Genomic DNA, 15,332 nt, shown 5'->3' with positions numbered 1-15,332 from the left:
CTCCAAATCTGTTATAGTACAGACAATCACCTGCACAGCACCTTAGGAATTGGTAACAAGCCACTGTCATACATGAAGCCCGGGACATGAAGCCAATGTCTTGGATTTTTTCTGCAAAGCAACCTTAAATGGAATGCACAGATCGATAATACGATAACAAAAGCTAATAAGATGGTATTTACGCTTTGAACCCTTGGTTTTGATAGAGAGGAGCTTGGTGTTGTGTACAGTGGCTATGTATGACCGGTTTTTGAGTATGCCGATATTACGTGGCATTCAAGCATTTCTGCCAAACTTTCCAAGGGCATTGAAGCAACTTAAAAAAGAGCTTGTAAAGCAATCCTGGGTGGAACCTTTGAACTATACTTGTGTGCTTTTGGTAACTACAAGCTTGACTCTCTGTCTGGAACCGGGGTCTGGAAGGTGCATTGTCATGGATTCGCTCCGCTGAAGGGCTACCTAATATTGAGCTGACCAAATCTCTTATCCCCCTTCCAGAAAAGAGAGCCATTGTACGCTTTTAATGGGGGTAAACGAGGGAGGGGGCAAGGCAGTACTGTACCGAATCCTCCATTTCAACAAAGGACACATCTTTTCTATATATTATGTTTAACTTTAATTTGGTGCAATATTCTTGTTGGCACCTAAAAACTACTTGTTTTGTTTAAGGTTGCTGAATTTCACACCAAATATCCTCAACTAAAAATCAACTGAAAAGGCAAGTACACAAGCCAATAAATAACTTAGTAATAATATTATATTGACCACTCCTGCTTGTTAATATTTTCCATTATTTAATTAAATTACCATTACTTATCCATAGAATAAATCCATTTCTCACACAATTCACACCACTAATAACATCATAAACTGTCTTTGTTTAGCAGTGAGAGATTGCAATATGCACTTGCATGACAAGTTTTAGTTATTGTTAACAAAAGCAAATTGGCACATTAACAATCTACTTTAGATTTTGGCAGTATGTATTTTCTGCCGATATAAAACCCGAGTTCATCATGAAAGTCACAGCAAAATATTTAACTTGCAAGGTTATTCTGCCTACGAATTAAAAAAATAGAAAAGCTAACTTTCTTTCATTTATCTATTAATAACATGATATGCATTGCTGTATCAGCAAATTTCAATGCTTTTGTAACTTCTCATTGAACCAATAGCCGAGTATATTCTGTGCAAACATGGGTGAATGTTCAGCACCTGAAAGCCTTCACATCGTGTCTGACACCAGCTGGACCAAGATCTAGGTACATCTTGTAGTATAAGATACAACTTGTTTAATTTATAGAGGGGTTATGATTAAATCATAATAATATGGGGAATTTGGCCACCTGTTATGTTGCAATTTGTCGAGTACTTAACAACTTAACAATGGCTTACTTATGATACTGTCAGGCCTCACAATTCAACTTTTCAAGGCCCCATGCAAGCCTATGAATGCAATCTTATAGATACTTCCATTTAAGTTATAGTTATTTAAGTCACATCCAAAATTCAATTTTGTGAACTTCAGGGTCATATCAATAGAGGTTGTCAGCCTTTGGCCATCTTGTCGTACCCCTTTATTGTCATGGGTGCAAATCTCTGTTATCTTCTCTAGGTTATTACAATGATTGTCTTTTATACTTGAAGGCAAAGTATTGATTTACCCACAAGATGACTGACAATGACGTCACACCGGCAGCTTCTAATTTAGAGCATCCAGGATTTTGGTCACTTAGTGCTTTTATGTAGAAAGAAAAATGTCACGCCTGTCATGATTTTTCTTTGTTAATTTTGTTCAAAAACACAGGCAGCATTACTACTGATTATTAATTTTGTGCAATAATAATGATAACAATATACTATTATTATGACTTTTTGTTTATATATGTAAATGTGGTGAGCAAAGAAATGGTATTCAATTAAAAAAATCTTTACAAAGTATCATATTTATATAGAGATACAATTACAACATGGTGTCAATTGTCTTGATTTATGTCATTGAGTGTTTATTGCCGCTTTTGCCAAGGAATAATTGCTGATTACTACATCATACTTACTTTGGAGCTCATAGTCCCCTTTCCAAAGTGGGGACAATACAGCTAAAATACCATGCTTTTCAATCGCTATCTGTTTAAATTGTAATTAACTTTTAGACCCCCCTCCCCATTTTAGATTCTTGAGCGCTCTGGGCAAAAAAATGTTTGGGTCAACAATTAATAATTTCCGGTTTGGGCGCTATAATGAAAGACAAAGATAAAGACAATTTATCGCGTCTGACGTCATCTGTCAATCAAACTCGAGCACGGTTTGTTTACAAGTGTCGTGATGACTTGCTGAACGCAGATTTATAACCGGGTGCCGTATTGTTAATTTTGCACCTTGAAACATGCAAACCATCTCAAAAGTTTATAGTAGGAAACTTTCTTAACCGAAGGCACCATGTCCACAATGCCTAGAAAAGCTGCTTTTTGCCTTGTAAAAGTACGTAATTTTTCGCCATTTGCTGCTATTCCTTTTCTCCGATCAGCACCTGATAGATCGGTCTTCCTTTTACGCGCCGATTAACCTGTGTAAACCAATCAAGGATCGTAATTGACCGTGACATCAGACGCGATAAATTGTTTTTATCTCTGTCTTTAATTATACCATTTTGTATCTTTGCCCGGGCGCCCCAACCCTTTAATAGCTAAACCAGAATATTTTGTTTCTAGATCTCATTCAAAATCTAGCCCTGATAACCTTGCCAGGGTAGTTTGAGTGGGGTACCCTATCTGTTACCCAGCCTGGCTTGGCCCACGGCCCACTCTGCTCCATAGGAGGCATCCAAGGTTAGGTCTGGGATCAGTTAGAGAGGGGACAAAAATCATAATATACACAAACACATAGATTTTCACATTGGATTTATTTAATGATTTATTTATTTCACTGTACAGGAAACCTACTTCTTAAAACACTTGTTACTCACATTGTTAATACAAAATGCAGACATGACCATTATTTGACATTCTCTTAGTATTTTATATCTTTACGATAATTGCATCAAGCCAAGTAACAGATAAATCGTCTCATCTAACATCCTGATGGGACTAAATTTCACTTAGACCAGGTCTAACTTTAGACCCGGTCTAACTCTTTTGTGCATACGGACCTAAGATTCTAACCGATGATGCCTAGCTTTCTGATTTTACGGCAAAAAACAAGGATATAAAAAATGGGGCCAATTGTTCAAAGAGGTGCGAGAAACTTGACTGATATGCACATACCGCATATTTTTACGGAGATACGCTCTCTCACGTTATAAGGCATGCAATGCTGGTGTGATCTGTTAGACATGGCACGATCGAACAATTCGGCCTCATAAATATGCCAAAATTCACAGCACACAAAGCACAGGGAATTTGGCTGATTAGTCTGTGATTCACATATTTAACAACAAATTGATACTTTGCTATACTCCATATAGCTTCCCCCAGTCAGTTAAGTAAAATCAAATTTGGCAACTTTCTCAAAAATGCTCATTTTAAAAGAAATTTCTTGTGTTATTTCCTTTCTGAAAATGCATACTTTAAATAATATCGTCATTACTTGGTACACTCACCGGAGCGCTTACACCGGGTCAACTGGCGTCATCAGCGAATGTTATCGGAGGTGTCCTAGTACTACATCACTAGCAACAACAATCTTCAGAGCAATAACATCCGCTGAAGACGCTGATTTACCCGGTGAAAGCGCTCCGGTGAGTGTACCAAATTTGAGTAGCCTAAAAGTATTATTTTGCTTTCTAAAATAAGTGCAAAAATAAATCCAATGTCTAATTTACTGCCTCGAGGAAGGCATGTGGACTATACAAGGAAGTTATGCATATATGTAAATGCAACACTACATACTACTTATTTCTACATTTGATCAAAGGTAAATATGCAAAATTGTGCACATTAAGTCCGACTTCCAACGTTGTAAAAATGATTTCACCAGCCAAAGAAAAAGCCATTTCCCAAAGACTTACGATTATATTTGATTTACCACTCAATCCCCTATTGACTCTGTGAAACAGGACCACAATGAAATCCAGAAATTGTTCACACAGATATCCTTTTATTGTGTTAGGAAAATGTATATGAGATTGATACTTATTTTCCACTGAAGCAATCATTTATCACTCACATTTGTTGAACATTTTCTTATCAAAGCTTACCATCTTGCAAAATTGTTTAAACATGATGAAAATACAAGGTTTGCCATTTACCTTTGATCAAATTATAAAACCTAAATACAATTTATTTATAATTCTTAAGGGATCCAAAATGAGCGTTTATTATGCGTTTTGACAGTATTTTTTTGTGGGACATGAGAGCACCTCAGACCTATCGAATTGCATTCTGAATCTGAAGCATGTCTTTCTGATATCAAATAATTTTCATTTTTTTAAATCACAATATAATACAAATTTTATGACAAATTATAAAAATTTGATATTTTTCAAATTTTGATATATAACAGTCCTCGAAGTAAATTATATAAATCTAATGATATATTCTTAAAGTGTATGTAGCAGGGAGGAAAAGCCGACGGTCAATTGAAAATTTTGACCTTTCATATTGAAGATATGGATTTTTTTCCCAAAAAGACCTAATTTTTTTTGGTGTTTTGGGAAAAAAAATCCATATCTTCAATACAAAAGGTCAAAATTTTCAATTGATCGTCGGCTTTTCATCCCACCTACATACACTTTAAGTATAAATCATCAGATTTATAAATTTTACTTCAAGTACTGTTAAATATCAAAATATCAATTTTAATGATTTGCCATAAAATGTGTATTAAATTGCAATTTCAAAAATCAAAATTATTTGATATCAGAATGACATTCTTCGTATTCAGAATGCAATCTGATATGTCTGATGTGCTCTAATGTCCCAAAATAAATACTGTCCAAACGTTCATACCCCAGCCCTTAAGCATGCTTAGTAATAATTGATACATATATTCACTATTTACACTATTAGTGGAGACAGGGAGAGAGCATAGATCTATAATGTACCTTATGTTGTACTCTCCCCAAGAGAAGTGGACAATTTTATAAAACCTATTATTTGGTGGACTTAATTTATTATCTTATTGGGGGCAGAGTCCTAACATATTTCATAAGTTGTTTAATTTAGTTGACCACACTATTTTTGTCGAGACAAAATCTCCATGAGAGTATGTGGGGTCATTATTCCTTGGATTTGTGACTTCCGATCAATTCACCAAACCCCTCCAAATGCCATGCCCTCCAAAATAATTTGCTCAAGTTAAACCCCTCCAAATGCCATGCCCTCCAAAATAATTTGCTCAAGTTAAACCCCTCCAAATGCCATGCCCTCCAAAATAATTTGCTCAAGTTAAACCCATCCAAATGCCATGCCCTCCAAAATAATTTGCTCAAGTTAAACCCATCCAAATGCCATGCCCTCCAAAATAATTTGCTCAAGTTAAACCCATCCAAATGTCAGGCCCTCCAAAATAATTTGCTCAAGTTGAACCCCTCCAAATGCCATGCCCTCCATAATAATTTGCTCAAGTTAAACCCCTCCAAATGCCATGCCCTCCAAAATAATTTGCTCAAGTTAAACCCATCCAAATGCCATGCCCTCCAAAATAATTTGCTCAAGTTAAACTCCTCCAAATGTCAGGCCCTCCAAAATAATTTGCTCAAGTTAAACCCCTCCAAATGCCATGCCCTCCAAAAAAATTTGCTCAAGTTAAACCCATCCAAATGCCATGACCTCCAAAATAATTTGCTCAAGTTAAACCCCTCCAAATGCCATGCCCTCCAAAATAATTTGCTCAAGTTAAACCCATCCAAATGTTAGGCCCTCCAAAATAATTTGCTCAAGTTAAATCCCTCCAAATGCCATGCCCTCCAAAATAATTTGCTCAAGTTAAACCCCTCCAAATGCCATGCCCTCCAAAATAATTTGCTCAAGTTGAACCCATCCAAATGCCCAGTGGCGTAACCAGTGGGGTGGCAGGGCAGCTGCCCCGGACACAAAAAACTGGGAAGAAGAGCAAAAAAAAAAAAATTGGGAAGGGGAAAAGAAGGAGAAAAAAAAAAAGAAAAAAAAAGGGGAAGGAGAAGAGAAAAAAGGGAAAAGAGGGAAGAAGAGAAAGGGAAAGAAGAAAAGAAAAAAGAGGGAAAAAAGGGAAGGAGAAGAGAAAAGGAAGGAGAAGAGAAAAGGGAAAGAAAGAGGAATTTGAAATTTGTACTCTGAAACACTGATTTTTAGCTTCTAATATGCCAAAAACCAGGAGCTTCAGGGGGACTCCGCCCCCTTGACCCCCGCCGGGCTTTGCCCCTGGACCCCACCAGGGCCCCTATAAGGGGGGCCCCTGGAACCCACCCGTTTAACGCTCCGCGGCAAGACGCTCGCGACTTTTGGTCAAGAATTGGGAAATTTTTCAATCTTGCCCCCCCGGAAGGTCAGGTCTGGTTACGCCCCTGCAAATGCCAGGCCCTCCAAAATAATTTGCTCAAGTTAAACTCCAAATGTCAGGCCCTCTAAGTCTGTTCTAGTATAGACAATCACCAGTACAGCGCCTTAAGAATGGGTAACAAGCCACTGTCATACATGAAGCCAATGTCTTGGATTTTTTCTGCAAAGCAACCTCAAAGGGAATTCACAGATCGATAATACGATAACAAAGGCTAATAAGATGTTCTTTATGCTTTGAACCCCCGAGAGATTTGGTTTTGATAGAAGGCTTGGTGTCCTGTACAGTGGCTATGTATGACCAGTTTTTGAGTATGCCAATGTTGTGTGGCATTCAAGCATTTCTGCCAAACAGTCGTAGGACACTTAAGCAACTCAAAAAGAGCTTGTAGAATAATCCTGGGTGGAGCTCTTGAAACATACTTAAGTGCTTTTGGTGGCTACAATCTCGACTCTGTCAGGAAGGAGCATTGACGTAGGTTTGCCAAAGGGCTACCTAATAATGATCAGACCAAATCTCTTATCCCCCTTCCAGAGCCATTGTGCACTTTTTAATGTGGGGGGGGGGAGGCCATCAATCAGGTCACACACCTGTAAGTAATGTTGGCTATGGCCAATACTGGTTCCAAGTCCTCCACTTATGCAATGATACATCTTTTCTATGTATTATGTTTAACTTTAATTTGGTGCAATTTTTCTTGTTGGCATATTAAAACTACTTGTTTTAAGGTGTCTTAATTTCACACCAAATATCCTCGACTGAAAAAATCAACTGAAAAGGCAAGTACACAAGCCAATAACTTAGTAATATATTGACCACTCCAACTTGCAAATATTTTCCATTATTTAATTAAATTACCATTGCTTATCCATAGAATAAAACCATTTCTCGCACAATTCACACAACTAAATAACATCATACATTGTCTTTGTTTAGCAGTGAGAGATTGCTATATACACTTGCATGACAAGTTGTAGTTATTGTTAACAAAAGCAAATTGGCACATTAACAATCTACTTTACATTTTGGCAGTATGTATTTTCTGCCGATAAACCCGAGTTCATCATGAAAGTCACAGCAAAATATTTAACTCTTTTCAAGCCATTCATGTCATAAGTACACTTTTATCAAACAAATAAATGTCACTGCTTTCATCAGACATTTTATCATTTACTTGTATCCTTCATATCATATGGGTACATTGCACCCAATCTTGATGAAAAATCACTTGTCTCATGTCAAAATTGTGCATCAGGAAATATATCACTTTTCATGTATGTGACACGATCTGGTCCATGGGGGCTAAAGGAGGCATTTTTAAAAGTTGAGTTACTGTACTTATTACATTATACAATATACATACAATAGGTTATCATCTACTGAAAACACCAAAGGTCTAGCATACTTGGTTCTAAAGTTACAAAGTTTTTTGATGTCTATTTTCTTACTCCATATTTTTACCTTTATCTCCGTTTCAAATTTGCCGCCTTTGGCCCCCATGCACCAGGTCGTGTCACATATATTTGCCGTTATCAAGTCACCTTTACTGGATACCTGCTCACAATATGTTAACATGGTATACATTGGCACATTACAAACCAAACTCAAATATTCAAGAATTACACCTAAATCCAGATATAGAGCACTCCCATATTTCTGTAGATATTGTATTTTATTAGTAATTTGAAATTATTTTCTTTTTTAAACTCAAATAAACCTCAGCCAAATAAACACAATTTAAAAACCAGATACACATCTATTAAAACTAGAACTCAAGAATGCAATTCCCTGAACATCACCAAAGATCTCCTTTGCATTGCACATGTCTAACTTGAAACAAGTAATTTTTCAACATTTTCTCAATTTATAATCAAATAGCAAAATATGTTTTGCAAGTCCAGTATTGACTCATAGATTTACACTGCTCTTGCAAAACATATTTTGCCACTTGATTATAAAATATATCAGTCCTGATGAACTTCTTCAAAATCAAGAGAAAAAACATTTTTTCAACTTGTTTGTTACGTAAAACAAACACACATTACAGTAAAACCATTCTGTAAGAACTTTAATTAATACTATAATATGATTAGGCCAAAAAAAAAGGTTTGTCTCAAAGCTCACGAGTGGTTTGAAAACAAATGCGAAATGCGATTTTTCTTTTTTTTTATTCCCGACTTGGCATTTTTATGGTATTTTGAGAAAATAAACCTGATTGTCGCCGAATTTTTCCAGAAAAAAAAAAAAAAATTTGAAATAAAAAAAATGTCTGCAATTCTTTGTTTTCAAATCTTGCGATTTTACAAATGTGCGCGCAAGCTTTGAGACAAAACTTTTTTTGGCTTTATGCAGAATTACCAACTGGGGTCAAATCTGCATGATTACATAATTTCTCATGCAATAAAATGTGGGAACCTATAACTCTCCCCATCTTTATGGATTTGATTAGTTTACCTTATCCATTGTTTACTTAAATATATGCATAAAACTCACATCAGACTTTTACTACCTAGGCATAGTACTAACTACAAGTGCACTTGTAAGTGATTATCATACAATAAATAACCTAGATGTTTCTAGCTTGATTTAATGCCCCCATATACATTTTTCTTCACATACTATATGCAGACAATATTATCAAAGATTTCATTTAAACAAAACAAAACTTAAAACTCACTATTTATGGTTTCGCCTATTAAGGTTGGTAGGCATCAACAGAATGATGGTTGTAGATTCTTACTTCCGGTTGGACGTATCCCGACTGAAGAGGGTGTATTATTAGCCAGGAGAGGATCATACACGTGTCTAAGGAAGTGGGCCCCCTTGTCTCTGTTCTTGATTCTTCTTCTGTTAGCATCGTCCTCCTTGCAAAGAATTTTAGCATTGTCCCAATTGATGACATAGACTGCTCACTCGCTCAACCGGAAGTAAGGTAAACAACCATCATTCTGATGAGGCCTACCGACCCTGATAGGCAAAACCATAAGAGTTTTAAGTTTTGTTTTGTTTAAATGAAATCTTTTATGTTTACCAACATACCTGATGAATCTACTTAGTAATAAACGCAGACAAGCTATCATTAATATGTTGCAGCAAACTTATGACAATGTTAACATTAAAGCACATCCCTTTTTGCTCAAATCTTCCAGTTCCAACAACAGCCACATAAACATACACTACTAGATTCCTATTAATGATGCCCCCATAGGTACAGCTTCTCTATTGGTACTCTTTGGGTATTCACATTGGAATCAGACATACAGTACACACACTGGTACAATATTGGTACTACACTGATACTCTAGAGTAGCAACAAAGTAGCTGGGCAGGAGTGTACCTCTGAGGTCTGCAGCAAAAGGAATCTGACAGTATAGGTGTGTATACTTATGAGGAGCTTGTTTCCAAACCATGCTGAGTCCACAACCACATGTTTCTCATTTACTTGTGTGATACAATCACAATTACTTTGACAAGTTTGACATTAGCAACAATCGAGTTGTACCATCATTAAGCCATTATTTACCACAACAATGCTGCTTAACAATATGCAGACTATTGTTCTCATTTGGGAACCAAAGGCCTCACACAGTAGGCCCTATTGTTACTGTGCATCCATCCACTGTTTGCTTTGTAATGGTGCATCCAACTGAAATTACTATAGCATCACAACCCATTGCAATATCGCACAGGTAAATCATAACATGTGTTTGTGGACTTAACATGGGTTGGAACCAAGTTCTTCATGTAGCATCATGACCATTGCCCTGTTTGTGTAGATCATGTTCCACCTTTTAATGGACAGAGTATGACATACTATTGCACACTGAAGGATCTGAGAAGGAAACAACAATATCCTGCAAGGTCTGTCTTTAACATACTCAAAATCAAAATCTCCATCACACGTTTTGTAGATGTACATGCTCATACTCCTGCACTACATTTGCATTTAAGCATGATAGAATTCTACACATTTTAAAGATTGCTACAATCTTGCAGTTTATTGTACATGATTGATAATAAAATGTAATAATAAGTAAATTTAAATAACTATCCCTCTCAAAATATCAAGAAAGGCCTAGGGGAAAATACATACACTCTCCCCCACCCATTTGTTTAGGTAATAACCCAACAAAATAAAATGACTTAGCATATCAATGCGGTGAATGGATTCCAAATTAATATATTCTGGACACCATATCTTATTATACTACTATTAATAGCATAGAAATCTTGGGGAGCTAATCCACAAACACTCACTTTAAGAAGCAAAATATAGTCAGCAATTATCTCATAATATCAATTCAGAAACTCTACAAAACAAGCTTGCACCAAATGGGCTATTCCAGTTGAAATCCATACACCCCCTATGAAAGTCATGATCTTAATCTCCCACACAGGGGTGTAAATTTCAAATGGAGTCACTCATTCAGGTAACCCTATTTGAAATTCACATTCCCTGCGTGGAAGATTAAGGTCATAGCCTTCTATCAGCCTATAAAGTTAACTTCTTAATTATTCAAATTTCTGGGTACGTGGTGCTGATCATCGAGTGCATACAAGAGACAAAATCTCTGCCCCTTCTACGTGCTTGATAATCACCATCAACCACAGGTCAACTGTCTTGCTGGCACAATTATTGATCAGCCAATCAGTGAGACCGTTTATCATTTTTGCGATCATGCTCATATGAGTAACACACAGTCACAGAATGTAACTTTGAAGAATTAAGGAAACGATTTACTTCAGCTTTAAATATTATTTGTTTTAAAACAACAAATTACACTGCACTTTTCAATTTTACAAAATCAATATAAGTACAGTTTGTCCACTCTGAAGTACAAAGTGACAACGCGCGCATACACAGCGCGTAAACAGTGCATAGTGCTGCGTCTCTGCTGCAGGTATACGTGCCTTCAAAGTCGGCACAATGAGTGCGTCCACGTCGGTATTTTGTACTTCAGACTAGACAGACTGTAGTAATGATTTTTTATTTCTTGTCCATTGACAGGTGGATATTACAATTCTGTGCTTAATATGGCAGTGGGTTGAATATACTGGAATTAGTATCAAATGATTAATTACTAATAATCAGAGTATACATGCTACTCTCTTAAGGGTACTTTTGAATATTTACAATGAAATCAATATTTTCTTGTATGGATAGCATCAAGGCTGTAACTGAACTCTTTGACACTAGCCGGTTGAGCTAGTAATTCTAACAAGACGCTTCCATTTGAAAACCACACCATATAAGGAATGACAACATACTTTACTATCACCCATCCATAAATGCAAGAACTGTTAGTTTATGTATTTTTATCCGACAAAGATTAAACTGGCAGAGTAAATAGACAAACTCTGATAGGTTGACAATTGTTTTCAGCTGATCATGTTTGGTTGTAGTAGTATTATAATACCATTATTACACATTCAGATTGAAAAATGTAGATCAGTAAAATCTACTTAAACTATCACAGCAACTTGTTAAAATTATGTATTACTAGAAAATGTATACAATCACTCAATTTACATGTGTATATGCTACATAGTGTAAGTACAATTATTTTAAGAGAAAATAATTTCATGCTGGTTTACAAAATGCTGGCAATACATGTAAAGCTCATTTAGCTTTTTGAAATAGAAGTTATATAGCAACATACCATTTGTGACACGATCAAGGGAAATGAGTCGGATGTCGCTAATATTGATTTTGAGATATTGGTAAAGGAAGTGTTAAAATATTTTTGTTTTATATTGTTTTCAGCGATTGATAAACTGATGTAACTTCTCAAAGAAAAGCCGTATCTCAAAGCTCTAAATGTCCTCTTCAGAAACAAATGTAAAACTCGTTTTCGACCAGGGTCGACATGTGACTAATTCCCCTTGATCATGTCACATTTGTGTATTCACAAGATAGTGAAGATAACATGAATGGCTGTATTCTTACAGTTTACCAGGAATTATTATAATTTTTCAAACAAGTGATCACAAAGTTTATGATGTTTTTTATAGCACGATAATACATACCATACTATGTACACTCTCGGTTATGCTCACAGGCATACTACTATATTACAACTTTTATTAGTTAATTAAACCTTCCCTTCCTGTTATTCTGCTGACCATATACACTCACCTAGAACTACATGTGTACCTGTGTCATCTGTCTTTGTGTCATTTTTTTTAAAACTTCTGTGTCTTAACATCAGTTAGTGCACTATTACAACTGATATGTTTAATCAATAGATACAGCACCCACATCCTATATCAATCTACTATAACCATCCACAATAGAGGTTATTCCTCCTGTCGCCATCTTGAATGTACATCGATTTGCGTGTAAATGTTTTGGACATTACATGTAGAGCACAGCCCATCACACAACTGTTAAAATGCGTTGGTGCATGTGTTTTGCATTTGTGCGTGAAGGATCAAATGCTGAAACCATCAAAAAAGGCCTGTGCAAACATGATGGCAGATATCTGGCGTCACAGGAATAACATTTTTATGCAGTCACAATTCTCTCAGCCACCACATATCTCCACAGCTCACTGGAAGCTGTTGTACCACAAGGCTCTTGGTTGTGCGCTACGCAGGCACAACGCCCAGATGTTGATCCATAAGCCTCAGCACATTTTACAGGTGGCAATCTAAGGTATCAATTAGGGCTCAGCCGAAATGGCATTTGTCTACCGATCTGATATGGATTTTATAATATCGGCTGGTATCCGATCCGATATCGGTAAAAAATAAAATAAATAAAAAAAGATGAAGAGGCAAACACAAGTTAATGGTTTGCATATTAAGGATAACAAACTGTAATTTATTCGTAATTTTTATCCAAATTTGTTTTCAAATTAACTGTGAATGATCCTAGCACTTCAGAATAGGTTTTTTTTACCAATATCCGATCCGATCCGATACCGATAATATCAGGCTGATATGATATCAATACATTATCGGTTAAGCCCTAGTATCAATTTATTTTGGCCATGGATATGCTGAAGCACCGCCTCTATATCCTTTGTTTTCTGGTGGCAGCCTAACTCCTATGGCTCTAGCCTCATCCCGTGCCACCTGTCGTGCCAGCATCTGGTCTTCCTGCTCTTGTTGTTGTCGTATCTGTTGCTCCTGATAACGTTGCTGATGACTTTGCTGCTGCTGCTGATGACTTTGCTGTTGCTGCTGCCATTGCTGCTGATATTGCTGCGCATGACCTTGATGCAACATGTCATCATCATAGCGTGGACGTCTCTGGTTGTATGATCTCATTCTCATGGCTTTTTCCTGCTCAAAACGTTGGGCTCTTTCCTGCTCATACCGATGGACTTGTTCTGCTAACTTCTTGTCCCTAGCTTGCTGCTCCTGTAATAGTCTCTTCTCTCTAGCTTGCTGCTCCTGTGATAGCCTTATGTCCCTAGCTTGCTGCTCATGTATTAATAGTCTCTTGTCTCTAGCTTGATTCTCCTGTGATAGAGATGAATGATGAGACGAAGGAGGGTAAGTAAGGTTTGTGTTCGAATAGAAATATTAAAAAAACACCATTTTAGCTGCATGATTTTTTGGTCACATTTTTCCAACGTTCATCTGTGATTTTTAAGTTATTAACTTTAAATAACAAAATCCTGACTAAATGACCTTACTTGTCCCTGTCCATAGAACAGTGGGTTTTTTTTGTCGCCTCACCTGCAGTTTTTATTACGAGTGTCAGTCAGCCTGCTCAATGTTTCTTCACTTACCAATTTACCAAGTCTCCAAAACTGTTTCCATTTTGTACCAACTTCCAATACTCATTTGTTACAGCAAATCCACTGGAGTTTTACCTACTTCACGGTTTAAGTTGAATTATTACACTTTTTAACGCCAGCAATTCTATACATGCCAGTATGAACCCCATTTGAGATATCTTAAATGGTTTTACAAACTTTTTATCCCAACTAGTTTACCAACTCTCTGATTCATCATAGATTGGACACACATCTGCCGTAATTCTTTTGATTCTAAAACTTACCAAAATGTCCCTGTCCAGAGGTGGAAAGTCTTGATCCATGGTGAAGGTGTTAGGTGAGTCAGGTGACAGCGGCCTGGCACCCTTGAACTCTTCACTTTGTAGTCTCTTGGCTATTTCCATATCTTTCTGAACCTAAATGAAATTATCAGAAAAAGATATCAATGAAATGGCATAATTGGACTTTTACATGTTTATCAATATGAGTTCGTTTTAAATAAAACAATGTGATTCATGCTTGATAATTATTTTTCTAACATATAAAGCATAATGTTATGATTGCCGGAGAATCCCTTTAAGAGTTTTATCTTTTGGGAATTTTGGCATGAAAATAACAACACACAAAAAGTACATTCTTTCCATTAAATCACATTACATCTAGTAACAACTATTGTGAGTCTTCTTGTTTGCTACAATTGTTAGTAACCTATTTATGCAGGATTGTCATGCACCAAATCCTACAAACACATCTGCAAATCTTTTTCAAGTGTACTGTAAAAGTGGTCTCCGGCAATCACAACAGTATGCCTTATGTGTAAGAAAAATAATTATCAAGCACGAATCACATGGTTTTATTTAAAACAAACTCATAATGACCATAAAAACAAATAAAAACATCTGTCTCTCAAAACGAGATATTCAATATTCACGGGCGCCGAAATTGTTGAGCGCAATGACGTCCCAGTAATACAATGAAGGCTGACGATAATTGAGCACAAATAACCATTACGTCATTGCACTTAGACAATTTCAGCGCAGGAATTTTGAATATCGCGTGTTGAGAGCCGACTGTTTTTATTTGTTTTTATACACTTAACAGAAATTCCACAAAATTAAATAACTAATGACC

The 15,332-nt window shown here is 36.4% G+C and overlaps 1 protein-coding gene across 1 annotated transcript in view; it reads right to left on the bottom strand.

The window, feature by feature from the left end:
• Positions 1-7,384: 7,384 nt before the first annotated feature.
• Positions 7,385-15,332, bottom strand: part of LOC140137928 (uncharacterized) — a 38,015-nt gene continuing 30,067 nt past the window's right edge. The window contains 2 exon segments of the mRNA XM_072159734.1: positions 7,385-13,941; positions 14,486-14,617. Of these exon segments, the coding sequence (XP_072015835.1) occupies positions 13,456-13,941; positions 14,486-14,617 (618 nt within the window). The 3' untranslated portion in view covers positions 7,385-13,455.

The sequence above is a fragment of the Amphiura filiformis genome, chromosome 17 (genome assembly GCF_039555335.1).
Source record: "Amphiura filiformis chromosome 17, Afil_fr2py, whole genome shotgun sequence".
NCBI classification, from domain to species: domain Eukaryota; kingdom Metazoa; phylum Echinodermata; class Ophiuroidea; order Amphilepidida; family Amphiuridae; genus Amphiura; species Amphiura filiformis.
This window is presented reverse-complemented; position numbering and strand designations above follow the sequence as displayed.